Source organism: Eptesicus fuscus, chromosome 6 (assembly GCF_027574615.1).
Source record: "Eptesicus fuscus isolate TK198812 chromosome 6, DD_ASM_mEF_20220401, whole genome shotgun sequence".
NCBI lineage: Eukaryota > Metazoa > Chordata > Mammalia > Chiroptera > Vespertilionidae > Eptesicus > Eptesicus fuscus.
This window is the reverse complement of record NC_072478.1, coordinates 19837059-19862291: the sequence shown is the minus strand read 5'-3', so window position 1 is coordinate 19862291 and position 25233 is coordinate 19837059. Positions and strand designations below refer to the sequence as shown.

At 58.9% G+C, this 25233-nt stretch overlaps 1 protein-coding gene across 1 annotated transcript in view; it reads right to left on the bottom strand.

The window, feature by feature from the left end:
- Positions 1 to 23085, bottom strand: part of NFIX (nuclear factor I X) — a 92713-nt gene extending 69628 nt beyond the window's left edge. The window contains exons 1-2 of the mRNA XM_028134562.2: positions 23053 to 23085; positions 22301 to 22631 (exon numbers count right to left, since the gene is read on the bottom strand). Coding sequence (XP_027990363.1) covers positions 22301 to 22327 — 27 coding nt within the window. The 5' untranslated portion in view covers positions 22328 to 22631; positions 23053 to 23085. The remainder of the gene's footprint in view (positions 1 to 22300; positions 22632 to 23052) is intronic.
- Between the last annotated feature and the right edge of the window lie 2148 nt (positions 23086 to 25233).

Sequence of the window (25233 nt, the reverse complement as noted above, 5' to 3'; positions counted from 1 at the left end):
GGGGTGTTCTCCCCATTTAAAAGAAAAACCGGGAAGCCAGAGGTGAGACTTTAAACATTCACATGGGCTTTGGGTGCGGAAAGCAGTTTTTCTGCCTTTGTGAGAGAGAGGCCTCTCTTGCTATTGTCCAGTATATAGAATTTAATTTTTTAAAAAAACACAGCAACGGTCTCAGTAAAACATTTCTCAAATAATGCCCATGCTGGCTTCAGCCATCCCTAGGAGAAACGTGCCCCGGAAAGAAAAAGACTGAGCAGGACAAGGAAACCAAGCCTGGAGAGAGAGAGAGAGGAGCTGGGCCCAAAACTGCAAAGAGAGAGAAGGACTGACGGACGAAGATGGAGGGAGAAATGAGCCAGGAGAAAAGACAAGGGCTCTGGGACAAGGGAAGGGAAAAAAAAAAAAAAAAAACCTCGCTGAGAAAAATGACTGCTTCTGTCTCAAGAAAGTGAAACATGTGGTTTTCCAAAACTCCACAAAACAAATGAGGCCTTGTGGGTTATTTAAGGGAAAACAGAAAAAAGACATACAGAACCTCACTCACATATACAGGATTCAAATGCCTTGGAGGAAACAAAATTATTTTCCCGGTCTGAGATAGGCTTCTTAACTGGCCCATCCCCGCCAACGTTGGGTGAGACCTCTAGAAGCACAAGAAATTATATCTTTAAAGGCAGGGCCATTGGTGAGCTTTAAAAAATCCTATGATCGCCTTAAGGCCTAGATTTATTTTTTTTTTAGACCCTGGACACATGCTAATTATATATATCTATCCATGCTAATTTGGATAACTCTACACAGTGAGTGCAAATAACTGACAGAGCCCACACAGAAATTACCAGATATTTCAGTATCCCTTTTGCTACCGCATATCGCATTATCGCATATCGGCAGCCTGAGTGAAAAAGGGACGCAGGGAATTTTAAAAGGCCACAAATAGCGCCCCGATTAGTTTTGCCCAATTCCTGGCATTTTATAATTCAGCCTTGGCCCCGACCAAAAAAGCAGACTCTGACTTTGTCTCGCTGCGATCTCCCATCTTGTTCCACTGCAGAAGGGACAGCGAGAAGGCAGTGGCCAGACGCAGGCTTGGGGACAGAGAGGGAGAAAAAGGCAGAAAAAGGAAGGCCCCCCCCCCACTGCTGCTTGTCCTTGATGGGGGTGGGGCCTCCTCTGGGGTGGGGGTGGGAGGGGGTGCAGGCTGGAAGGGACTCCTCAGCCAGAGCAAAATCCTCCAAGAGTCTGGAAAAGCCAGGCATGGAAACCAGAAATGCACATTGCGAGGAGGCTCCGAGAATTTGGACAAAGCGGGTTTTTGGCTGCCTTGGGCCTGTTTTTCTCTGCTCGGGGGAAAGGCGGCCCCAACACGGCTTTTCCAGCGCCCTCACGCTGGCTGAATGGATCTGCCCCCACACCCCAGTGCTGGGTCTAGGACAGGGGCTGCCTCAGAACTAGGCTGCACACTCCTCTCCTATAAAACCGTCCCCCCCTTTCCCCTTCCCTTTCTCCTCCAGACTACAAACCGGGAGCGGTGGTCTGGGATCTGGCCAACAGGCAGCCTCGTTCTGGCTCTAAACACTACCCTACTCCAGGCACATCTCCCCTCACCCTCCTGGCACCGAATGAAATAGGGTAGGAACAGGGGGACTGAGGGAGACAGTCTATTCTCTCCAGTGCAACTGGAAATTGTTTACTTTCATCCTCTACAGGGAATAGGAAACAAAAACCCTAGTCTTTAATTCATTATTTAGCTTGCAACTTCCTTGTGTCACCAAATAGAAGTAAAAGCTGGGAAGGCCAGAGCCCTCTCCTGAGGGGGGGCGGGGGGGGCCTACACGGGGATGGGGTCCCCCCAGAGCTAAGAACGCACAGGACAGATGACAGCCAAGGGCTGCGAGGGTCAAGGGCCCTGTACAGCCTGAGCCTCGCCCACCTCTTGGACCGGGAAAGACTCAGTCCATGGTGGCCCAAGACTGGGGGAGAAGGAAGAACCCCACAGTCTAGCTTTACACGTTTCTCTAAAAAAACTGAAAACCTGACCAAAGGCCCAGGAAGGGGAGATGAGCACAGGAAGGTGAGGTCTGTGCCCAGCACAGCGAGGTAATATCTGCGGAGCGAGAGAGAAGGCCAGAGCAAAAGGCAAAATGTTGAGAACCCCCAGGAGGCCCAGCTGCCAACTGCAGACCCCAGGAAAGGCGGAGGGATTATCCAGGGAAGATGTTCCTCTCCCCCCACCCCCACCCCCCAGTCCCGAACCTCTGAAACTCCTCCTGCAACCTTGCCAGGCCCTTGCCAGAGCTCTACCAGGATCTGCGGCGGCGGCGACACCCCAGTTGCTTTGCTGGGTGTATTCCTCCGGCCCGGCCCGGGTGAGAAAGGAGAGTTTCTCTCAGCCCCCTTGCCATCGCCATGTCTGCACTCCAGTGCCCTTGGCTGAGAGAGCCTCTTTCTTGCAGTTGCTTCGGCAACGTGCAGTGCCCAGAGCCCCCAGGGGGAGTGCTGGGTGGTCGGGATGGGAACGGCCGGGGGGCTTTTTACGGCTCCAGGGCTCAGGGGAGCAGGTCGGGCTCTTTCTGGGTAAATGGCCTCCCCAAAACGTACAATTTTAAAAGTTGGAAGGAAGACATTTTTCAACCCCTCAACATGTATTGCTCCCACAACTATTTTATGATCAGGCTCATTGCCAAGGAAACCGGAGAATCCTCATTCCCCTGGTGTCTGGCCCCGGCGGAGGCTGGCACCCGAGCGCTCGGGACCGTGCCTACCTCTCCCGCCACAATCCGCTGCTCCCGGCTCCCTTTCTTTCTCACCCTCTCTCCCCCTCTGCGTCCTCCAGCTCCAACACAAACTGTTTGCACGGGAAGTCTCCTTCTATGACCCGATTCAGCACACACAAGAGAAAACTGTGGGCGACAGACCCGACGTCCTAACGAACTTGAGTTAATTAATGCTAAGGAAGAAAAGAGGCGCCCTCGCTCTGTTGAATCACGGTTCACTAGCCCTTTCAGTTTGCTGTGGGTGGAGGAAAAAAAAAGAGGCTTTTTGGTTCAAATATTTTTGGGGGGCGAAGGGAAAACAAAAACACGGCAGAAGGGCCGGGGAGGGCGAAGCTGTCAGTACCTGCCGGGAGGAGCCGAGGCGAGGGCGGCAGAGTCCTCCCCCAGCTTCTGACCTGCTGTGCTGGGAAGGCCACGGTGGGGGGACAGGAAAGGGAGGGGGTTATCCATTGATTTGCAGGCCTGTTCCAACGCATTGCTACAAAAACTATAGTCAACTAGAAGACACACACACACATACATATATATTTTTTTTAAGTCCAAACCCAACAACTCGATTTGAGTGGAGCCGTGAAAATGTTTTAACAGTGCAGAAAACCGAAGTATGGATGGCACGCACACAAAAAATTTAAGTGTGCAGAAAAAAAAGGAGGTGGTAATGGGGAGGGGGGAGGCAGGAGAACAGCTGCAATTTTGCTTTCCAGATGTTGACAGCAAAATGTAATTGGCAAGAAACGTCCTCCTTACCACTTTTCATCCTGGGGTTCTGAGAGGTTCAAATCCGACCGCTAGACCTGAGTCTGCAGCGAGTCCCCAGGCCCTCGGCACACGTGGACGGGTCTGGAAGCCTCGTGGGCCTCACGCGGGCAGGCTTTATTATCAGCCCACTCATTTTTACAAGCCCCTCCACCCATCCCTTAGCAGGGAGGCCTGCGCAGAGCAACCTGGAGGACGCTCTTTATTTTCATTATTATTGTTGTTTTCTAGCACACAGCCTTCACTTTTGAGGCCGGGCCTCCCCCCTTTTTCCCCCCCAAAAATAAAACTTTTTAACTGAAGTGTGGCCCGTGTAAGGAAGAGTGCACCGGTCTAAGTGGGCCGCACAAGACATTGTCACAAAGCGGACACACCTGTGTCACCCCACCCAGGTTAAAAAATACAACATTTTCGGCGCGCCGAGGGGGCCTTGAGTTCCTAAGCTACAGAGCTCTCACGATATGAACGCCTTAGAAACAGCTCCTGCCCGCACCAGTGGTTTCCAATGTGAGCACCTACGTCCATCCATGTGTTAGCACCGTGCACTGCTCACAGGATGACGAGGAGGAGGGATAAAAAGAAGCCCCTGGCTTCCTCGCTGCTGGCTGCTGCCGAGGGGTTCCCATGCCTCTCTGTGCCTGCCCAGCTCTGACCCCAACAACAGGAGAACCACCTGAGCAGAAGCGTCAGCAGATCTGCAGGTCGTGTGGGGGGGGGGGGAAGGAACAAACCGGGGCCACCAAGCTGGAAAACCGAAGGATGGATGGCACACATACACCTGGATGGAGGGGGAAAGGGGCTGCAGAGCCAGGGATTCCTGAATGAGAACCCGTCAGGGAAGGCTGCCCTCAGCCCAGTCTGTAAGAGCCTTGCCCGGGGAGGAAGCGGGTGGCAGTGGTGAGGAGGGGACCTGGAGAGTGAGCGAGTCCTGGGCTGGGGCTGCCAGGAGGGAGGGAGGCCCAGCCCTGTGGCATCTTCCACCCCCTTCCCTGGCTCCAGCCCCAGCTGGCTCCCCCCTCCCCCCTCACTTTCACTGGCACTAAATTTACTTTATAATTTTAAAATTAAGTTTCTTTTTTTAAAAAAAAAAGCAGGAAAGAGAAAGCACTTGAAGGCAAAATACCTCCCACAATATCTCTTGCGGAGGGGGGGGAGCGGTTGCTTATGTAAAAAGACAAACGCAAAGGATCACTAAAAAGTCCGAGCACGGAATAACGAGGAAAAAAGAGAAACACATTTAATTAAAAACACCTGAAGCAAATAACTAACTCCCTCTGCAAGGCCAAGGCATTGCACAGCCACTGGGGCAGTGGGCACCGGCCCTTACCCCATCTCTTACCCACTTCCCCCTCTCATTGTGCAGCCGTGTCTCCCCCCAGCGCTACGGCAGCCCCACACGGGAGGGGAGGGGGGAGGGAGGGGAGCCTAGGGCAGCCCTTGAGCCTCCCAGCAGCCTGGAGCAAACCTGTGCGACCCTGACAGAGTCCCTTCCTCTCTTTTCCACTTCCCTCCAGGCCGGCGTGCCCACGGAAGGCCTGCACCCTGCTCTCTGGCTCCAAATGTAGACCCTGTGGCGGTGGCACTGTCCTGGGGCTGGACTCGCCAGGCCCATCCCAAGTGCTAGCTAGCTCTCTCCCCTGCCAAGGAGGGCCCTTGAGGGGCCGCATTTTCTTTACCTGTGTCAGAGGGGGTGGAAGGAAAAACTGGTCAGCTTCATTAAAAACATGGTGGGCTCAGTGGTTGAGTGAGTGTCAACCTATATGACCCAGGAGGTCACGGTTTGATTCCCAGTCAGGGCACATGCCCGGATTTCGGGCTCCATCCCTCGTGTGGGGCGTGCAGGGGCAAGGATTCTCTCTCACCGTTGATGTTTCTATCTCTCTCTCCCTCTCCCTTCCTCTTTGAAATCAATAAAAAATATTTTCAAAAAATATGACATGGGATCTGAGCTCTCTGATCTTTAGAAACACTTAATTGCTTGATCCTACGGGGGAGGGGGGGCGGTGAGGTGCAGAATAGGCGTGGAGACTCCCCCCCACACACACACCGGTTTGACTCTCCCACCAGCCCACTGCCTGGGAAACGTGCCCTCGGCTGGCACGGGGGTACCAGCGCCCGACTCCTTTCTTCCTTTCTTTCCTTTTTAAATCGCTCTAGCGCAAACTAGGCAGTGGGTCAGGGCCCAGAGGCGGGGAGGGAAGCGGAGAGGGTTGTCTCTGAAAGAGGGTAAAAAAAGAAAGCGAGGCTCCAACTCCAGAAGGGAACGGCCGCCCGCCGCCGCCGCCACCACCGCTGCTGCTGCAAGTTTCCCGGCTTGTGCCAGTTTGGGGATTTGCGAACCAGACCGGAGCGGAGGGAGAGGCTGGTGAGAAAGAAGCTCGCATTAAAACTAACCAGCGCTGCCGAAAAGCGCGCTCCCCACTCCTAAATAAGACAATGCCGAAGGGAGAGGAAAGACAAGTGATTTCTCACTCTTTAATTATTCCAATGCTTAACATTATTTAAAAAAAAAAAAAACCACACACATTAACCAATGTTATATTCTAACCCTCAACAAAGCTGGTATTTTTCTCTGATTACAGATTTGCCGTGACAAACCCGGGCTCCGAGGAGAGGCAGCGCAGAAACGCACTCCTTAACTGAGACACCACGATTTTATTAAAATCATAAGAACCCTCGCAATTCTACGGTGCCTTTTTGGCGGCGGGGAGCCCAGGTGCCCCACGCCCGCCCGGCTCTACCGGGGAGCCCGCGAAAGAGCTCAGCGGAGAGGCAGGAAACGCTCACCAGCTCCACGGAGTGCCACGGGCACGTATTTTCCTTTCTTTCTTTCTTTTTTTTTTTTTTTAAACAGCCTGTTTCCATCATTCAGCCTCTGTCTCACGCCTTTTTGTAAAAATAACAAAACTCCTTTAAAATATTGTTTTGAAGAAGAGGGGAAAGATCGCCCTAAATAAAAGGGGGGAGGAGCTAAGTGTGGTCTGGGCGTTTGGTGGGGTCAGGGGAGTTGCTGGCGGGCTGGGCGGCCTCTGGGTCCCAGGTGAGGGCCTGCACTCCGGGGTCACCTCCCCCCACCCAACTGGAGCAGGGTGAGTCATCTGTACGTGGAAAAGGTACAGGACCTAAAACCACCAACTCGAATTGAAGTAATTCGCAGGATGAGAAATCGGTTTATCACTGGCTTCCCAGGGCGCTGGTGGGTGCGCCCCCCTCCCCGTGCTTTCTCTGCAAGTCCGGGGGCTGCCTGAGCTCGGGGGAGGCTCGGAGGACATCAGTGGGACCCTAGCCTCCTCCTCCGACAGGTTAAGTCTGGCCCACTGAGCGCACACACGTTCTTTTTCCACTTTCCCCGCTCCCCGGGCCTGCCCGGGAACTGCAGCAAAATGGCTGGTAGCAATGGGTGGGGAGGCTTCAGCGCCTCCAAAAGAAGTCCGCCCTGAGAGGGAAGACCGTGTTGACCAGAGGGGATCTGGGGGATTTTTTTTTTTTTTTAAGTTTCTTGGAAGCGGCGCAACCCCTGCGGCCTGAAGGCAGAGGAGAGGGAAAGGGAAAGCGCATTTTCTGCCACTTAGTCACATTTCTTCCCCATGCTCGATGGAGGCCAAACGCCCCCAAACCCAGCCAACCCTCAAAACAAACAAAAATCTCCCGTGGTAAATTTCCCCGCCCTTATTCCCCAAAACGAGGCTGCTTGGGGATACAGGGAGAGAGGCTCCTTCTGGGCCTGCGATCTGGAGGCGGGACGTGCACAACGCCGCGCGGAGGAGGGCCCCTCTCCAGACTGAGACCCCCAAGTCGCCCTCAGGCTCTGGGGCACTTAAAACGGCCACAGCATAACAGGGTTCATCAACACCCATTTCGTTTCCAAAGCCCTCTCCTGCCTGATCCCGTCGGAGGTCAGGGTGAGCACAGGGGGAGTGAAGCTGAGGCAAAGGCGCCCCGCGCACAGACGCACGACTGGGGACGGAGCCGGCCTTAGAGGCCAAGAGCGCGCACCTCCGTTTGAGCCCTTCCTGGCGGCGGCCTTTGGTGTGGCCCCACCCTTCGAACCGAGCCAGTCCTCAAGGCCTACTGGAGTCACTTTTGGGGTCGCTGTAAGGCGTGAGGGCCCGGTACGGTGGACCGGAGCGGTGCCTGAACAGTGCGGGAGTTCCCCAGTCTACAGAGCGACTGTATTCTGAGGTCCTCATTCCAGAATCGACCCTGGAGCAGCTCGGCCGGAGCGAACCCGCCCCGCGCGCCACACGCACTTCCCAGAGGAGCGGCCTGCAGGCGCCACTTCCCACCTTTGACCTCTCCTCGCGCACTCCCGACTCTGCGCAGAGCCCACTGGTGGCCGAGGGCACTCTGGAGCCCCAGAGCCCCGCTGTCCACACCCTGGAGACTGTGCTGTCCCCCCGCACCCTGTGGTACACGGTGCAAGTGACCGACAGTCAGCACCACGTTCTGCAGGGTGGAAAGCACACAGTCCTCCCACTTCCTGAGCCCAGGAGAGGTTTCCTCACGACCCCACCCACCCGTGTCCCCCTCCAGGCACGGGTCAGTTGCAAGGGGTCTGGGGAATGCCATGCGCGCACACACACACAAACACCCCGAGGTGAAAGGAGCCCACAGGCAGTGGGCACCTGTCGGTGAACACACGCAGGGGTCTAGCATACAGGGCATGGGTGGTACCTCTCTGCTGGGGTTTGCACAGGGCCACAACGTGATGCACACGTGGACAGGAAAAGCCTGGGGCCATTAGAGGGGCTGAGAAGGGAGGTGCGGGAAGACCATCTAACTTTCTTCAGCTAGGCTGGGGCATCAAAGCGCTATGGTTGGGCAGTGGGGCCATCTAGGGAACCCTGGGACCCCCTCCCCGCCCCCTCCCCCGCCTCTGCTCAGCAATGTGTTTCTATTTTAAGATATCTCACACCCCTTCAAAACCCACCCACACTCGCTCCTGAGGTCCATGTGTGCACAGGGAACCGGCCTCCGCGCCCTGGGCGCACCCGAGGGGAAGGCCAGGAGAGCTGGGAGCTGGGAGCCTGAGCTGCCAACCTGGACTCAGGGGGCAAATGGAAGTTTCACCCTAGAAGGGAGGGCATTAAATGGTCTCTTTGTGGAGAGGAATTGAGGCCGTCACTCAGGATTAATTTAAGCAACAGCAAACACACACCAAAAAGCGGGTCTGGCCGCCAGCACCCACCCCCGCGATTGTGTTTCGGGGAGGGCTGCAGGACTCAGCAGTGTGGCTCAGCCTTTCACGGGAGAGGGTCCCTGGCCTTAAGGACTTGGAGTGTCCACAGTCAGAGGGGAAAAGCTACTCCCGCCTGGCCCCAAGTCTCTGCGTGGTGAAATGGGTTTTGCAGGTTTGGGAGAAAGCCGAGTAGGGGTGGTAAAAACCCAAGTACAGACGAGAAGCGGGAAGGGGGGGGGGGTGGTTCTTACATATAAATATATATACATTAAGGTACAAATTTCCAATATAAATATAGCACATGCAGGGGCGCTACCAGGCAGCTCTGGGACGGGGACGGCTCACCTGCACCCAGGGGCATTTGGGAAGACGGGTGCTCTAAGAGAAATGGGGGGCGGGATCAGGCCTTCCCATCCCAGTCTCCTCCCCAACAACCCGATGTGGCTTTGGAGCCAGGTGCCCAGGGCGGCCTGGCAGGTGTGCGACTCACGTGAAACACATGCATGCGCAGGCTGGGGAGGTGCGGACTCGCGTGGGCCGGGAGCCACGTGTGTGGGCATCAGAAGCACCCGTGGGCTCACCGACCCACCTGAGCCTGGGACCCCCATGAGGGTCTAGGGCAGTGCCTGTATTCCGAACATGGCATGGGGGTAGAGAGTGCTCTCCTGTGTGTTTGGGACCCCATCTGATGTGGGGCAAGGGAGTGTTTATGGGCGTGTGTGCTCCCCAGCAGTCCCATTGGGCTGTCAGGCCTGGGTGTGCATGTAAGCTGGCAGTTCCTGGGATCCCTGTCTGGGGCACTGGCCAAGGGCATGCTCGAGACCCCTGTAGGCGCCGCTGTACAAGTGTGTGCTTATGTATTTGCCCATGCCAGAAGGAGGGCCCGCTGGAGTGTCAGACATGGGCACGCGTGCCCCAGGTGCCCGAGGAGGCCGCCACGCAGAGCTGTGCGCACATGCTTGCCGTGTCCTAGAGGCGGCCGCGTGCACAGAGCCACCATAGTGGCTGGGCCCAGGCTGGACCTAGCCCCTGAGCCGGTCAGGGGGCAGGGCCTGTCTGGGCCTCGGGGCCTCGGGGAGGATACGGTTGGGGAGGATATCCTTGGAGCCGTGTTGGTTTTGGCCCTGGCAGCTCTACTGGGGGAAGCCCCGAGGAGCAGGAGCAGGCAGGCGGGGGAGGAACAAAGAAGGAAAAAGTGAGGGAAGGCGGACAACAGAGGAGGAGGAGGAGGAGGAGGAAGCGCCCTGGAATGCGGAGGGCTGTAGGGAGTAGGGGTACAGGGCCCCCGAGGCTCCAGGCTTGGGACTATAAGACTTGCCTGGGAGCCCATGGCTGCCACTCTCCCTACTCACACCCTATACCTCCGTGGTACAGAACTTTTGAAGATCCGGAACTTCTCTGCCTTCTGGGACCCTGGCCCCGGCCAATGGGCTCCAACACACAGTCACTGTGGGCTACAAGGAGCCAGGCAGTATTTGGGGTGGAGGGCATGGCTCAGATTTCCTCAGCCTTGAGGCCCCTTCCCACATGTCTTGGCTGGGCTGCTTAGAACCTCAGTCTTCCCATCTGGGGAATGGGAAGGGAATGCCCATGGGGAGGACCAGGAGAGGGAGCCTCAGGTGGACAGGAGTGAGTGGAAAGGCAGGATGACCTGTTTGAGTCTTGCTTGCCCCTGGGGGCCTGGCTAGTCATTCCTGCCACCCCACTTCTAGCCCCATGACCTTGGCACCTGACCCTGAGGCCTCTGTTCCCTCATCTGTAAAACAGATTACTCATACCTGCCTCCTATTGGGATGGCTACAGGAGGTCTCGTGCGCCCGCCCGCTGCCCTGGCATAATTGCTCTGGAGTTGGTAGCTGTTATTTTTATTGTGAGGAGTCTATGGCTGTGACAAGCTGTGACGCTTGGTGTGATCGTGTGAGGCTGGCTGTGTGTGCGACTGTGCCGCTGTGTGTGTGTGTGTGTGTGCATGTGTGACAGGTTGTGTGTGAGACTGTGCGTGGACGACAGATTGTGCCGGTGTGCAGCAGTGCCTGTGACAGGCTGTCACTGTATGACAGACTGCGGGTGGCGGGGTGTTGCGAGTACCGACTGTGAGTGGAGATGAGGTGGTATGTGGGGCTGGGACGGGGTCCCCCCCCAAAACGACCTGGGTGAGGGTCTGGCTGACAGTGAGACAGGGAGGTTCTTGGGGACTGGGGGGCAGTCCAGTGTCCCTCGGGCCTTGTCCCTCTCCACTGTGTTCATCAGGACCCCCTCTGCTTGCAAACCTCGGGTGGTGACAGGTCAGAGGGACCCTATGACAGAGCCTCACCTGCCCCTGCTGCGTCAGCTCAGGTGCCTGGGTTTGTGGGATCCCAGGAGGGTCATCCGTGACCTGCGGGCGTCCTGGGCCCCAGGCCTGGCTGGCGTTGGTGAGGGACACACACCTCCCACACTTTTCCCTGAGCCTCAGGCCTGGGCAGGGCTGGTGAGACCAGGAAAAGGCGGGATCTGGGGAAAAGCAAGAAAAGCTGGGAGAGACATGGAGAGAGAAGGTGAGGAAAGACATGTCCCTGGTTCTCTGGGGAACCCAGAGCTGGTCAGGGTCAGGGCCTCCAGTCAGGCAGATGCGCATCAGGTTGTAAGGTCGGGACTGGCGGCCGTGCAGCACTGCCAGCCCTGCTTTTACAGGCCCCGGACTCACTCCTCGAGTCGGTCCTGGCAGATGGATGAGGAAAAGCAGGCATCCTCCTAACCCAGCAATTTTCAGCCAGTGTGCCACACACACCGGTGTGCCCCAGGATTTTTAAAACAGGCAATGCCCATTCGGCCAGGGGCACTGACCTCTTCTCCCTCAGGCTGTCATGTAAAAAATGACAATAGCCATCCAGTGTGAATGAATCAAAATCATACCTTTTTTTGTGTTTTTTTTTGGTCAGATCAGCAAAAAGCCTATTTTTTGGTGTGCTGCGGAATTTTAGTAATTCGTTTGTGTGGCATGAGATGAAAAAGGTTGAAAATCGCTGTCCTCATCAGTGTGGGATTCCACTTTGCACACCACTCAGGCCCACCACTTCCTTCTACAACTGGAGAAACTGAGACCAGGAGAAGGAGGGGACTCTCCTGAGCACCCACTCGTGCCCAGAAGACCTAAGAATATAGGTCTCCAGGCTCTGAGGAACCTCACCAGCTGGAAACATCCCAAGGCCCACGGGCCGGGGGCAGCACCCCGCGAACCCCGCCCTCCCCTTGCTGTGTCAATGTGTGTGTTGTATGTGTTAGGGTGTGTGCTGTGGTCCACAGCTGCCGTGTGCCAGTGTGTGTCCCTTGGTCGGGGCAGCCTCTGTGTGTGTGTGTGCCCATTCAGGGCCAGCCCCTGCCACGGAGGGGGGAGAAGCGTCAAAGCACACCCCCCCCCCCCCCCGAAAGTGTGTCTTTGATACTTGCAGCCTCGGCAGCGAAAAGCAAGTTTCCACAGGGCCGTCTTGGGCTGAGGCCAGGCCGTCCTCAAATAACATTTGAAGTTACTTAGCAAACTTTGTTTAGTGCCGAGAGAGGCGCGGGCAGCAGGCTGGGGGGGGGGGCGGGGGAGCAATAAACCGGTTCCTCCGAAGTCCCCTGGCCCTCTGGGGGCACGAGTGCCCACCGTGGAGCTTGGTTTCCCACCCTAGCTCTAGGGAGGAGAGCGGGAATCTTGAAGCCTTGGAGGGAACTTGGGGGAGAGGGGATGGGGCATCCCACAGACGTAGCCTCCCTTTGGGGAGTCCAGGCTCTGGGCTGGGGCAGAAATGCCCACCCTGGTCTCCTGGTGGCCCAGAGGCTGACACAGCCGGCTGGCCGTGAGAGCCCATCAGAAATGGGGGGTCCACATTTTCTCTGCCACCCTTTTCTGCAGCCCCACTCTGCCAATCTCTAGCGGCACGAGCTAGCCTGGAGCATGTGTCCTCTAAACACACCCAGAAGCACCCAGAAGCCCTTGGTGCCCCCCTGCCTGGCCCCCCAAGCTCTCACTCCCAGGCAGGAGAGAAGGCTGGAGAGCCAGCAATGGCGACGGTGGAAGGTTTGAAAGTGAAATTGGCGCCTATGGGAGGGGGCAGGGGAGGAGATGCCAAAATGGTGAGCCATTACAGGGAAGAAGGAGAGGGGGGAGGAAGCGAGCAGGAAGATGGGAGCCAGGCAGGCGTCGTCACCAGGCTCCAGGCTACAAAAGGGCAAGGAGGAAACCAGCTCGGCCCTTCCAGGGAGCAGGCCTGGGGGACAAGCCCCAGGTGGCACAGGACAGACAAGGGCCGGGAGGCACCCCGCGCTTCCCCACCCCCACCCCACGCTTCGAAATGGAGACTGGCAGCAGCAGCCGCTCGGCTCTGCCTGGGCATGGGGTGGGGGGTGGCGGGCAGGCAGGGCGCCAAACCAAATGCCACCAGCCTGGGCATGGTGGTTGCCAGCCCACAATGTCGACCCCACCAGCCCCAGTCCAGAGCCCTTATGCCTGGAGCTTTGAGGGTGGAGAAAGATGGGGGCCCAGCGGGAACCGGGGGTCCAGCAGACAAAGCCAGGTCTCCCCAAGCCGTGGGCAGATCCCCAAGACCCTACAAAGATGGCGCTGCCTGGCACTGCCAGGGTGACGGGCTTCGGTAAAAATAAACCGGCCCGCCCCGGCGAAGCTAAATCAAGGGGCCCAGGTGGAAGTGCCACTCTGGGCCGCCAGCTGCCCCACCCCACCCCCAAGCGCAGAGTGGCAGGGTTGAGAATGCCCAGTGCCCATCGAGGCCCGGTTTCTGCACAGGAGGGGCCCCGGCCATCTTGTCCCCAAGTCCTGGGCGGGCAGCATAGGTTTTATCCACAGTACGGATAGTGGGTGACCTCAGGCTGCAGCGAAAACAGGCCCTGTGTTCCGGGAAGACGGTGGAGGGACGGTGCTAAGCCCTTCACCTCCAGACTGCCGCTCTGAGAAGGAAAGGGGCCTGCACTTTCCTCGGTGGCGGAGCAGTGTTGAGTCGAGAGTCAGCCTCACAGACCACCTCTGCTAAAACGCAGCTGCCTAGCACGTCGGCAGGCCCTACCTGTTCTCCACCCCCCGCCCCCCATCGTCACCATCTCCAGCACTGGACACTCTCTCATTGATCGGGGTCATTGTCTGCCCTCCCACCAGAGCTGGCACCGTGGTTGATTCTGCTCCCTACTGAGCCCCCGGGGCCCAGAACAGAGCCTGGCACCCAGGAGGTGCTTGGTAAATATTTGCCGAAGGAATGCACAGGCCCCTGCCTGCACCCCCAGCACACAAGCTCCGGCTGGGTGCCCAGCAAGGTGTGAGAGAGGGTGTTGGGCCCCCCTGGGGGTGAGGGCAAGTGTAGCCAGTGGGGGTGAAAAGGAGGTGGACAGCCATGCACTCTCATTCTGAGCCCTGGACAGAAGAAGATCTGAAGGTCAGAGTGGTAAGGAGGGTTCGAGGGCTGACAGCGCGGGGGCATGGGGACACACAGGATCACCCTGAAATGTGGGAGAGGTCAGAGAATAAGTTGCAATTCTCTCCCATGAGGAGGAATTAGATGACGGTGATCAGAGAAGGGGCCCGGGCTCCACCACCTCCTAACCCTTGTCCCTGGCGCTGGATGCTCTTTTCCGGGTTGTTTTTTCATCTATAAAATCAAGCACTGACTTTACAACAAGCATTGTTTTAAAACACATTCTGCAAACCAACTTCTCTAATCCTTCCCACAACCCTGTGAGAAGAACCTGAGGCCCAGAGAGGGTGAGTGACTTGCCCAAGGTCACACAGCTAGTGAACGGCAAAGCCAGGTTTCAAACCCGGGAAGTTGGCTCAGAGGTCCCACTCTCAAAATAATGTGCAAATGTCCCAAATGTCAACAGGGCTAAAGTGAGAAACCCTGCCCGACTGTCAGACACGCACATGGGCACAGCTAAGCCCTGCCACACCTGCCTCACGTGGAGGGACTCAGGGGGCCAAGCTGGGAAGGCTCGGAGCACACGGGGCAATCCAGTGAGCACACAGCACACTTTCGCCATCACTGATTCTCAGGACAAACACTCGTTGCATCGTTATCCTGCAAAGGGCTTTCTCCCGGTGTGATTCTGCCAGCTGTCTTTCTTCGCTCTTTCTCCAGAGTCAGAAATAAGGAGTCAGAGGCCAGAGGATCAGTGAGACCGTCCTGTGGAGGACACGCCTCAGAAGTAGCCTCGCCTCCACCCCAGACTGTTTTGAAGGGCGCCAGAAGCAGGACAGTACGAGTGGGGCCCTCGGCCACGGGCCTACCTCTGGCCCCACCGCTGAGCCCAGAAGGCTGAGGGTGTCCTGAGCAGGGGCGGCGTGTGGCCTCCCAGGCTTCGACAAACCAGCGCAGGGATTCAGAGCTTCAAATTCCACCGGAGGAGATTGGGGTGGTTGGATCTGCTGCTCAGACACAGCCAGGGGGCCAGCAGGCAGAGGGGTGGTGTGAGGAGGGCAGGTCTCTCTCAGGCACCATTTCCAAGCAGGACCAGGTGTGACCCAGGTGTGAATGTGTGTGTGGGTGTGACCCTTGTCCCTGTGTGCTGGGGCAACGCAGGACTGTGTCCATGCCACACCATTTGTGCCTGGACCTGGAGAGTGGGGTGGGGAATTGCGTTTGTGACAACACCTGGATCCTGGTGAGCAAGACTGTGTGAGACACTGTGTCCGCTGGCCTCGTGTGTGTGTGTGTGTGTGTGTGTGTGTGTGTGTGTGTGTGTTACTATCTGTCTGACAATATATTAGGGCTGACCTTCTCCACTTGGGCACTGTTGACATGTGGGGCTGGATCCTTCTCTGTGCTGGGGCATCCTGTGCACTGCAGGGTGTTGGGCAGCATCCCTGGCCTCCACCCACTAGGTGCCAGTGGGCATACCCCCTCCAAGTGTGACGACCAAAAATGTCTCCAGACACTGCCAAGCGTGTGTGTCGCACCGAGCGTCTCGGTGTGTTACTGCGTGCATGCGTGCGTGGGCTCGTGTGTGTCTGATGGGAGTGGGGGTGGATCGGCGCTCCTGTGTGTGTGTCTGGGGGGGTCTGACGGCATGGCTGCGTGCTCACGCCGCGTGCTTCTCACTGAGTGTCTTTGGGTCTGTGCGCTCCTGTGTGCTTGGCAGTGACAGTGTGTCTGTACCGTGTGTCTCACGGCGTGTTATTGTCTAACCGTGTGTGCCCGCGGGCCTTCCCCCACAAGTGTGTTCCTGAGCCGATGTGTTCAGGTGTGGCGGGTGTCTCTAGGTGTCTGTGTGAAAACGAGCATCTTTGTGTGGGGACACCAGTGTGTGCCTGAGTGAGGGAGGTGCGTTGTGTGAGGGTGTGTGGTGCCTGGGTGTGACAGCATGGTTCTTTGTGCCCGCGTGTGCCGGTGAGAGAGGGGGACTCGGTGTGAGATGGACCTGAAATAAAGCCCCGAGGTGATGTGACTGAAGCCCGCGTTTGGACAGACCCTCCTGGATGATTTGGCCCCTACCCCCAGCTCCTGCTGCCTCCTGCAGCCAAGGAGGTGGGGTGTGCTGTCCCTGCCTCTGGCTTGGCTCCCTCCGATTCAGGTGGGGACAGACCCCCGCCCTTTGCCCGGTCTGTGCCAGGAAGGCTGGCACCAAACCGTCAGCCAAGGGAGCAGGGTCCTCAGTGGTGGTGGTGGCACTGCCCCCTGCCCACTGCTGGCCACCACCCTGGCTCCCTTCAGGGTGAAGCCCAGTGGGGGGAGAGCTCCCCAGTGCAACCCTGGCTTCTGATTGGCTACGGAGCGCCGCAGTGCCCGCCACCCGCCTCCCCCTCCCCGGCTGGCGCAGCCACATTGGTAGTGGTGGCAAACGCAGCTCGGAGTTCTGGGCACAGCTGCGCCTCACAGAGGCCTGCCAGCCCCACCAGAAGCCAGACACCCCAGCTCCGTGCCCCCGACCCCTCCCCACCCACCCACCCGCCTGCCCAGCCGGGCAGCACAGTCACCCTGGCTGCTGCCCCCTCAGGCTGCCAGGCCCAGTCCCCCCTGCCCCCTCACCCACCAGGCCTATGCCCCCTTGGCCAAGCCCACTCAGGGGGGGGGGCAGGCCCCTGCACATGGCCATTCCCGCCCTCAGAGGGGCTCTTCAGAAAGGGGGAGGCAGCAGGGGGGGCAGGGAGAGGGGGAGCTAGTCCTTCTTCTTTTAGTGAACGCGCCCAGAGCTGGAGCCAAAAATCGAGGAGGAGAGATATTCAGACGGAGCCAAGACGCGTTTGGCAGGAGCGAGGGAGAGAGGGAGCGGGAGGAGGGGAGAAGAGAGGGAGGAAAGAGAGACGGGGGGAGGGAAAGAGGGGGCCTCAGTTTCCAAATCCATGCTCTCGGAGCTGTGGAGGGACAGCCCCGGGGTGTGGGACCCAGGGCAGACCTGGCTCTGGGGGTGAGGGGCTCAGGCCCACAGAGACAGCCCAACACCCCAACTGGCCAGGCCAGGACAGTCACAGGCAGAAGCCAAGATCAATGCACACTGGGCAGACAGAGGGAGGCCTGTGGGCGGCCCAAACACATACCCGCACCTCACCACACAACGGGCTTCTGTCCATGACAGGCCAGGGGCACGGGCAGGGCCCACCGCGGGGCCACCACGGCTGCCCAACCTCATAGGAAGCAACGGAAAGGCCGGCCTGCTCCCAGCCGAGGGCCCGACCCGACCGCCACCGCGGGCATTTCACACTATGGTGAGAGGCGGAGAGAGGCCAGGGAGGGGAACTCATGTGGCGCGACACACATCGACGGTCACAGGGACAAAGCCCAGGATGCACAGTGCCATGGGGGCAAGACTCATAGGCACAGCAATGACACGTATGCCATACAGATCGACACAGACAGGCCAACATGCGTGGTAAAGCACACGGATACAGCCCTCCCTGTGATGGTCAGACACCCAGAGGCTGTGAGTGGTGCAGGGACACAAAGTGCTGTAACACAAAGACCACCTCAGGCACCCGACACACACAGTGACACACACCCCCTGACACCTCAATACCCAGAGATGGAGCTTGGGGTGACCCTCAGACAGGCAGCACCCAGCGATGGACACTCAGAGACACGGAGACACTTGCAAAGAGGACCTACACAGACACACGCGGCCACAGGGCTGTCCACGAGGAAATGGTGGCCCTGAGGCCCAAGATGCCGACGAACACGCTCAGATCTGGGAGGACCAGGGAGCCACTCACAGCCTCCACGTGCAGAGCTTTGGGGGCAGGAACGTGAAGGCACCCCTCCACGCCCACCCAGCTGGAGCCCTGTCCTCAGCACTGAGTCGGCGGGAAGCACAGACATCCCAGACTCCTCTCCTCTCCTGGTCCAGCTGGAGGAAAATGCAAGACCCCAAATTCTCCGGCGTGCTGCAAGAGCAGCGGGCAGGGACCAAGCAGATAAAAGGCTGTGGGCTCCCAGTGAAGGCCAGCGGTCAGACACTGAGCACCAGGGGGGTTTTGCCACAGCCACGGCTGCACGCCCACCCTGTACACACCCAGGATACCCACTGAACCCTGACAACTGCTCACACGGGGTCTCACACGTGCGTCCTGAACCCATAGTGTACCCAGATGACAAGGCCCAGGTGCAGATGCAGAAAGGACTCTGGAGCCACAAAGGTGTCCCTGAAGCCACCATCGGGACCCACCTCATCTCCGGGCTCTCTGCCCCCTTCATATTTGTGTGCATACACACTCCTGCACGCTCCGGCCCCAGGCCCAGGAAACCAGACGCAAAGTGGACCTGGTGATGACGAGGATCGAGATTAGAGAGAGGGCGAAGGCAACCAGAGCCCCCGAGAAAGGCATCTGGTCCCCACAGGCCTGGTCTCTTCTCTCCTGCCCCCTGCTCCCCACCACCCCTGCCTTGGACCCCTGCAGCCCTCTGCTTGGTAAACAAATGACCACAAGTCATCCTGTTCCTTGAGCATATGCTATGTGTCTGAGCCTCATCACAGCCTGAAATGCAGGCACTATTATTGCCCAGTTTATAGACCAGGAAAATCCTGTGCTTCAGGTCACAGCGTTAGAAGATAGAGCTGGAGCTCAAACCCTGTGCTCTCACAGTACAGCCCAGCTCTCAACCTCTGCTCCGTCTTCCATCTGGGAACCCTTGAGTCTACACAAGACATTCCTAGCCGGACCAGGGACCCCCGGCTCCAGCTCCCAGGGAGAGGGGAGCACCCTTCCCCCTACATTACTCCAGCAGAGCCCTCAGCTCCGAGCTCGGCCCAGCCTCAAAACATCTCATGGAGCCCAACCCAGGTCCAAGAGTGGCCGATCCCATCCCAGTTCGTGCTGCACACACCTCCCACCCCAGCTGTGGGCATTAAGCAGGCAGGGCCACAGCCGAGAGAAAATGTGCATATAAAGGAGGCTCCCTGTGGGTTCGGCACGGGGAGCGGTAGCTTCATGGGGACAGAGAGGTGGCCACAGTGACCCAAGGAAAGAGCTGAGGGAGACCCCCTCCCATCCCCCTCCCCTGGAATGACTGTGCATGGCTTCACAGAAATAAGGGTACAAAAACAGCCCGTTGCTCGTGTGGCCTAGTGGCAGGGAATGCTGGCAAGCGTGCATGTCTGAGAGTATGTGCATGTCTGTGTACACACCTGGGTGAGCCAATAGCATTGTGGAAAATTGTACCTCTATCCATCCGTCCGTCCGTCCTGGAGTCTGTGTGAGCAAGTGTGGGGGTAAAAACATAGGTGAGTCAGTGTGTATCCGGGTGTGACTGGGAAGGACTGCCGTGCGTCCGTGAGCCGATATCGATACACACGTCCCATTCCGAGAGATGTGTGTGTGTTTACGTGTGTTGGGCGGGGAGGGAACACAGGTCCACCGTCTCCTGTGTGCATAGGTTTACCAATGGCCGTGTGTCTGGACATCAGCGTGAGCAGGTCATTTATATCCCCATCTTGGTGGCGGTGGCAGTGTATGTTTGTGTCTACATCCTGGTGTACGTCTGTTTATTTGGAGGGGGAGTCCCATCCACCTGCCCCCCGCCACTGAGGACTCAGGTCTGCAGCTGCAGTGGGCTCAAGCAGCTCCAGCAAGCGCCCTGCCCAGCCGCCCTGGATTTCAATGCTTTTTCCAGAAGGATATTCCCCCCCCCCAACCCTTCCCCCTCGCCCACAGTGCCTTTCCCCCGCCAGGGCCCCGCTGCTCCAAGCTCGTTCCTGCTCAATCATTTATTGACTTTAAAATCGAAGCCAATTCTGGTTTGAAAAAAGAAAAGGGAGAGAGAGAGAGAGGGAGAGAGGGAGAGATGGAGGCCAGAGAGAGACAGAGAGAGAGTCCGAGATGTGTGAAGGAGGGGGGAGCAGGGATGGGGCGAGAATCGGAGACAGACAGGGAGAGACAGGGAGAGTCAAAGATACAGAAGGATAGAGACAGGGACAGAGACAAAGAGGAAGAGAGAATGAGAGAGAGAATGGGGGGGGGGGCTGTCAGAGCAAACTATGGAAGCAGAAAATTTTGTAAAAACAGACTCTGGATCCAAGAGATGTAGCTCTCAGGAAGGACAGACTGCTGACCCACAGACTGCAGCCACCCGCCCACCTACCCTGGCACACTCACAGCCTGGGCCTGTGACGGAGCCGAGTCCTTGCTCCCTTCTGGAGTGTCACAGAGTGAAGCCCTGGCCGTCACCCTGAGCCTGGGGGCTGCCCCAGCCCCTTCCTAGTCTTGTCACAGTGGACCTGCTGGCATTTTCTTTCCCAGGGTACTGTGAAATCTGAGGGCCTAGAATCTCACCCAGGCCACAGGGGGCAGGCCAGGAAGCTGGGCTGTCAGCAGGTGGGCAAGGGGCTATTCCAGTGTGGCATCTTGGTCCCACCAGGCCCTAAACACCAGCCACGCAGGCCACCCAAGCATAGCCCCATGGCTCAAACCCAGCTAGGTGGACAGGAACGTCGTGTGGAAGCCCAAGATGGGGTGACCAGCCAATCAGAGGCACAGATGTGGGGGTCCCCAAGTTGATACAGTGGTCAGAGTGTCTGCTCACACACCTGCACTCACACTGTGATACACATGTGCAAACATGCACCTCACTAATACATACTCACACCTGTACAGGAAAACCTGCTCCCTGGGCCCACACACACATCCATGCCACACAGGCCTGCCAATGGCCAACCCACTGGAGCCACACACAGACTCCAAGATCAATTGAGTCTCTCTCTCTCTCTCTCTCTCTCACTCACACTCACACACACACACACACACACACACAAACACACTTGCATCTGTTGATACAAGAGAGTGGGGTGGCCATGGCTGACACTCATCCCAGACATACCCTCTTGCCCCTTGCCACACGCCAGGCCCACTAGCAGCCATATTCACGTGGACTCCCACTCCCAGCTGTGGGCACTCTTGGCACATGGCTGACAAGGCTCAGACTGGCAGAGGGAACATTTGGGACCCCAAGCCTGGCCTCTAGATTCCCCACATACACAGGTCCTGCTGATAGGCACCGCTGGGCAGCCCCCAGGTGTCCCCTCTGCAGAGTCTGCGTTGCCAGCCTAGGCCTGGCCCTACAGGCAGCGCTGCCAAGGCCGCTGCGGGACTCTGGTCAGCTCCTGTGCCCTCTGCGAGCCTGGGGTGGGGTAGCAGGGCAGGCACCCAGGAGCCTCTGCCTCCGCCAAGCGCCGCTCAGGGAACTTCGCTGGAGGCGGGACGCGCTCTGCAGCGCGCCAAGGTCGGCGCTGTTTTGCTCGGAGTTGGCCCGACGCGTGGTCGCAGCACTGTCGGGGCGTCCACGGCTGCCTCCCACCCTCCCGCCTCTGGGTGGCGGGACGGTATTCCCCCGGCCCGCCTGGTCCAGCACGCGGCAGCCCGGGAAGCGGGGACCGGAAAGTTTGCGCCGAGGAAAGTTTGGAGGGGGGCCCGCAGCGTCGTCGTCCAGGGTCGGTGGAGAGGCGCGGCCCAGGCTGGCAGCAGGCCCATCCCTCCCTCCCCTCCTCTTCCCTCCTCTGCCCCTCCGAAATTTGGGAGCCCCGCCATTTTCTTAGCCCCGCTCCCATGTGAGGCCTGAACAAAGACTTTGGGGAGACGCCCGGGCCGCTCGGCCCGCCCTGGGCACCCCGGCCGCACACAGGGGCCGCTGCCACGCACGCCGGCCGCTGCCACCCTCGGGAAACGCTGCGCCCGCTCCCGGGAGCCACACCGGACCCAGTCCCGGCTCTGCGCCCTCTGGGTCACCCTCTGCCACTCCTTCACCCCCGCAAACACTGCCAGAGGCCATGCCGTTCGGGTGCAGCCACAGTGGCCCACAGGTCGGCGGGAGTCCCGTTGCCCACCGCACCCCAGCCGAGCGCGCGCGCACGCACACACATACTCTCACACGCACTCCCGCTCCGGGCAGCGCCACGCACGCAGCCGGCCGCCTCGGGAGACCCCAATGGGGGTCCGCCGGTGGCCAGAGTCGTGAGCTCACGGTGGCGCCAGCACGCGTTCCCGGATTCCCCAAAGCACGACTTGCACCCCTCAGCCGCCCGCGGGCTCACTCCCCCGGCTGCCGCGCGCCCCCTCCGCCCGCTCGCCCCGCCTGCGCCGCTGGCCAGCCTCCTGCGCCCGCTTCCCTCCCCGGTCGCGCGGGGCGGCGGCCGGTACCTGGGTGAGGCAGTACGGGGAGTACATAGCTGAGCGCCCGGGCGAGAGCGCGGCGGCTGGCCGCGGCGAGGGGAGGCCCGGCAGGCGGCGGCCGCGCTCGGGCTCCGACTCGGCTCCTCCGGCCTCCGCCGCGCGGCGCCCGCCCGGCCCGCGGCCCCGCGCTCGCCGCTCGCAGGCTCGGCCCCGCCGGCTCCGGGGCCGCCGCCGCGTTTGCCGCTGCCTCTCGCGTCCGCCGCCGCCGCCGCCGCCGCCGCTGCCGCGCGTCTACTCCATGCCGCCGCCGCTCGGCCGGTCACCCTCGCCCGCTGCCGCCGCCGCTGCCGCCGCCGCGCTGTGAAAGTGAAAGTTTAGACAAAGTTTGGAAGCGGCGCACTCCGGGGAGAGGGAGCAGGCGGGCGGGCGGGAGGAGGGGCGCGGGGAGGGGCAGGCAGGCGGGAGCGGCGGCAGGCGCTCACATACACACACACACACACACACACACACACACAAGCGCACACATGCACGCATGCACACGCGCGGGGGCGCACACCGTCACGGCCACCCCGACACGTGCTGGCCCGCGTTCCAACGCAGACACACGCTGACACACAGCGGGGCTCGGACCCCACCACACATGTCACGTACAGAACACATTGCCACACGGTTCACGTTCGGACAACAAAGCACACACAGACACCTACGCGCACACAGCATGGGCACATACCCGGACACACATTCCACACTTGCACACACACGCACACGCACGCACATACCAGATTAGGAAACCAATCCATGATCCATATGCTGATAGGCACACAGGACCTCCATCACATGATGATACCGGCACCCACGCATTCCAACAAGGAACCATGTTTAGACACTGAGATACAGACAGATACACACCAATGGGCCTCACACAGATACACGCTAAGACATACACACAGCAGGGCCTGCTGGCATGTACAGATTCACGCTGACACACCGACACAGGCATGTTCACACAACCACACCTTGACATGCTCCAGACATTCAACTCCTACACATGGACACAACACAAACACAAAGCCGCACCAAAATATCTTGGTAGTTGTGGTGACACAGAGGACACACCCAGGCGCACAGAATGACACTGATAAAAGGGAGATGCACAAACACACCTCACAGACACACAGATACCTGGACATACATCCAAACAACACCAGGAGAGCACAGCAACACACACACACCACGCACCTGGAACCCAGATATACCCTGGGCCTCGGGCATATGGAACAACAGTTTTGATACCCAGTCAGCTAGTAATGCCCCTCATAGTATCACCAAGCCATGCACACAGGTGCCACACACATGCACCCAGGTCCCTCCCACACACAGCACATGCACTCACCCTTGGCTCCCCGATCATGGACATACACAGATCTAGCAGAGGCTGCACAGCCCAACCTCCAGGGATAGAAAAAGGCATGGAGGCCTCAGGTACATGTGCACCCTCCCCCCCCCCCGCCCCGCCCCGGTGAGGCTGTAGTCCCTCATGTAGGCCCCTGACCCCCCATTTCCAAAGTAGAAATGACCTGGGGTGAGATGGTGCTGGGGGCCCTGGCGTGGGTGCATGGGGAGCCCTTGGGTGACCCCCGTGGTGGGCGGGGAGGTGGAGCCACAGCCCCCAGGCAGCTCCTGCCGAGACAAAGCTCCCTCCCGCTGCCAGGTGCAGCCAGCACCTTCTTGCCCTCCCGGGCCAAGAAGCTGTAGCAATGCTCAGCTATGCATTGTCTGTCGGAGGGGTGTTGGTGCCCAGGTGTGTGGGGTGCGGGGTGTGTGTGTAAAAATGTCCCTGAGGGGGAGTGCTGCTGGTCACATGAGGCCGTTGAGGCCGGGTGGCTGTGGTGTCCTCAGGTGTCTGGGTGGGTCTGGGTGTCCTCTGGGGGACAGGGACGCCGGTCAGTGGCCGTTTAGGAGTCCCTTTGTGCGGACCAGTGTTGTGTCGTGGTGCTGTGGGTCTGGCTGTGTGCCTGGGAGATGTCTGTGAGTCAGAGAGGGTGAGCATCTGTCAGGCCCTATGCCAAGCATTGGGGACATAGTGAGGACCAAGACAAAAGACCTGTCCCTGGGAGGCTGACATTCTAGTGAGAGTCAAGTGTCGCCGGGGTCTGGGTTTGACAGGAAGAACTGGTGATGGGGGCACCCCGGTGAGCATGTGTGTTTCAAGCTGACCACCGTGTGTGTCAGCTCTGAGGGTCTTTCTGTCAGAAGGTGTCCGTGTGTGTGACAAGCCTGGGGGGGGGGTCTCTGTGTGTCCTAGAGTCTATGTGGCCGAGGGGGCAAGTTAAGTGTGCGAGGGTCGCAGAGTCTCTGTCTGTGTCCAGGGACTGGGTGGCAGAAGGTGTCTGTGGGTCACCAGCAGTCTCCCTCTGGGGGGTGTTCCCTGTGGGTCTGGGGCAGTGCGGAGGGTCTGTGTGGGTACAGGTTCGTGTGTGTCAGGGAGAGGGGCTCTGTCTTTGTCAGGGGGTCAGTCTGTGTGCAGCTTGTATTGGTGTGTGTGTGCTTGTATGTCAGGAAGGGGTCTCTGTGTGCCCGGGGGGGGGGGGGGGTGTCTGGGTATGTGCGTGTCTGTCATTCCGTGCTTGAGGAGCTCTTTCCTGGATCCCATGGTCCCACTCTGGCCTCCCGTCCGTCCTGCGCCACTGATGCAAGGCCTTGGCGGAGGGAATCGATACGTCCTTAAAAATTCAAGGGCTTCTAGTAAACAGAAACTTTTAACACCGTTTAAAGTTTCAGGGCCACCGCTGCTGCCGCTGCGGGAGGAGAGCAAGGGGGAGGGGGCACAGGCGGGTTGAGGGGGGCACCGAGGAGAAGGGGCAGGGCTAAATGGGAGGCAGGGGAAGGGTGCAGGCAGGGGACCAGGGCTACATGGGAGGCAGGGGAAGGGTGCAGGCAGGGGACCGGAGACTGAGGGG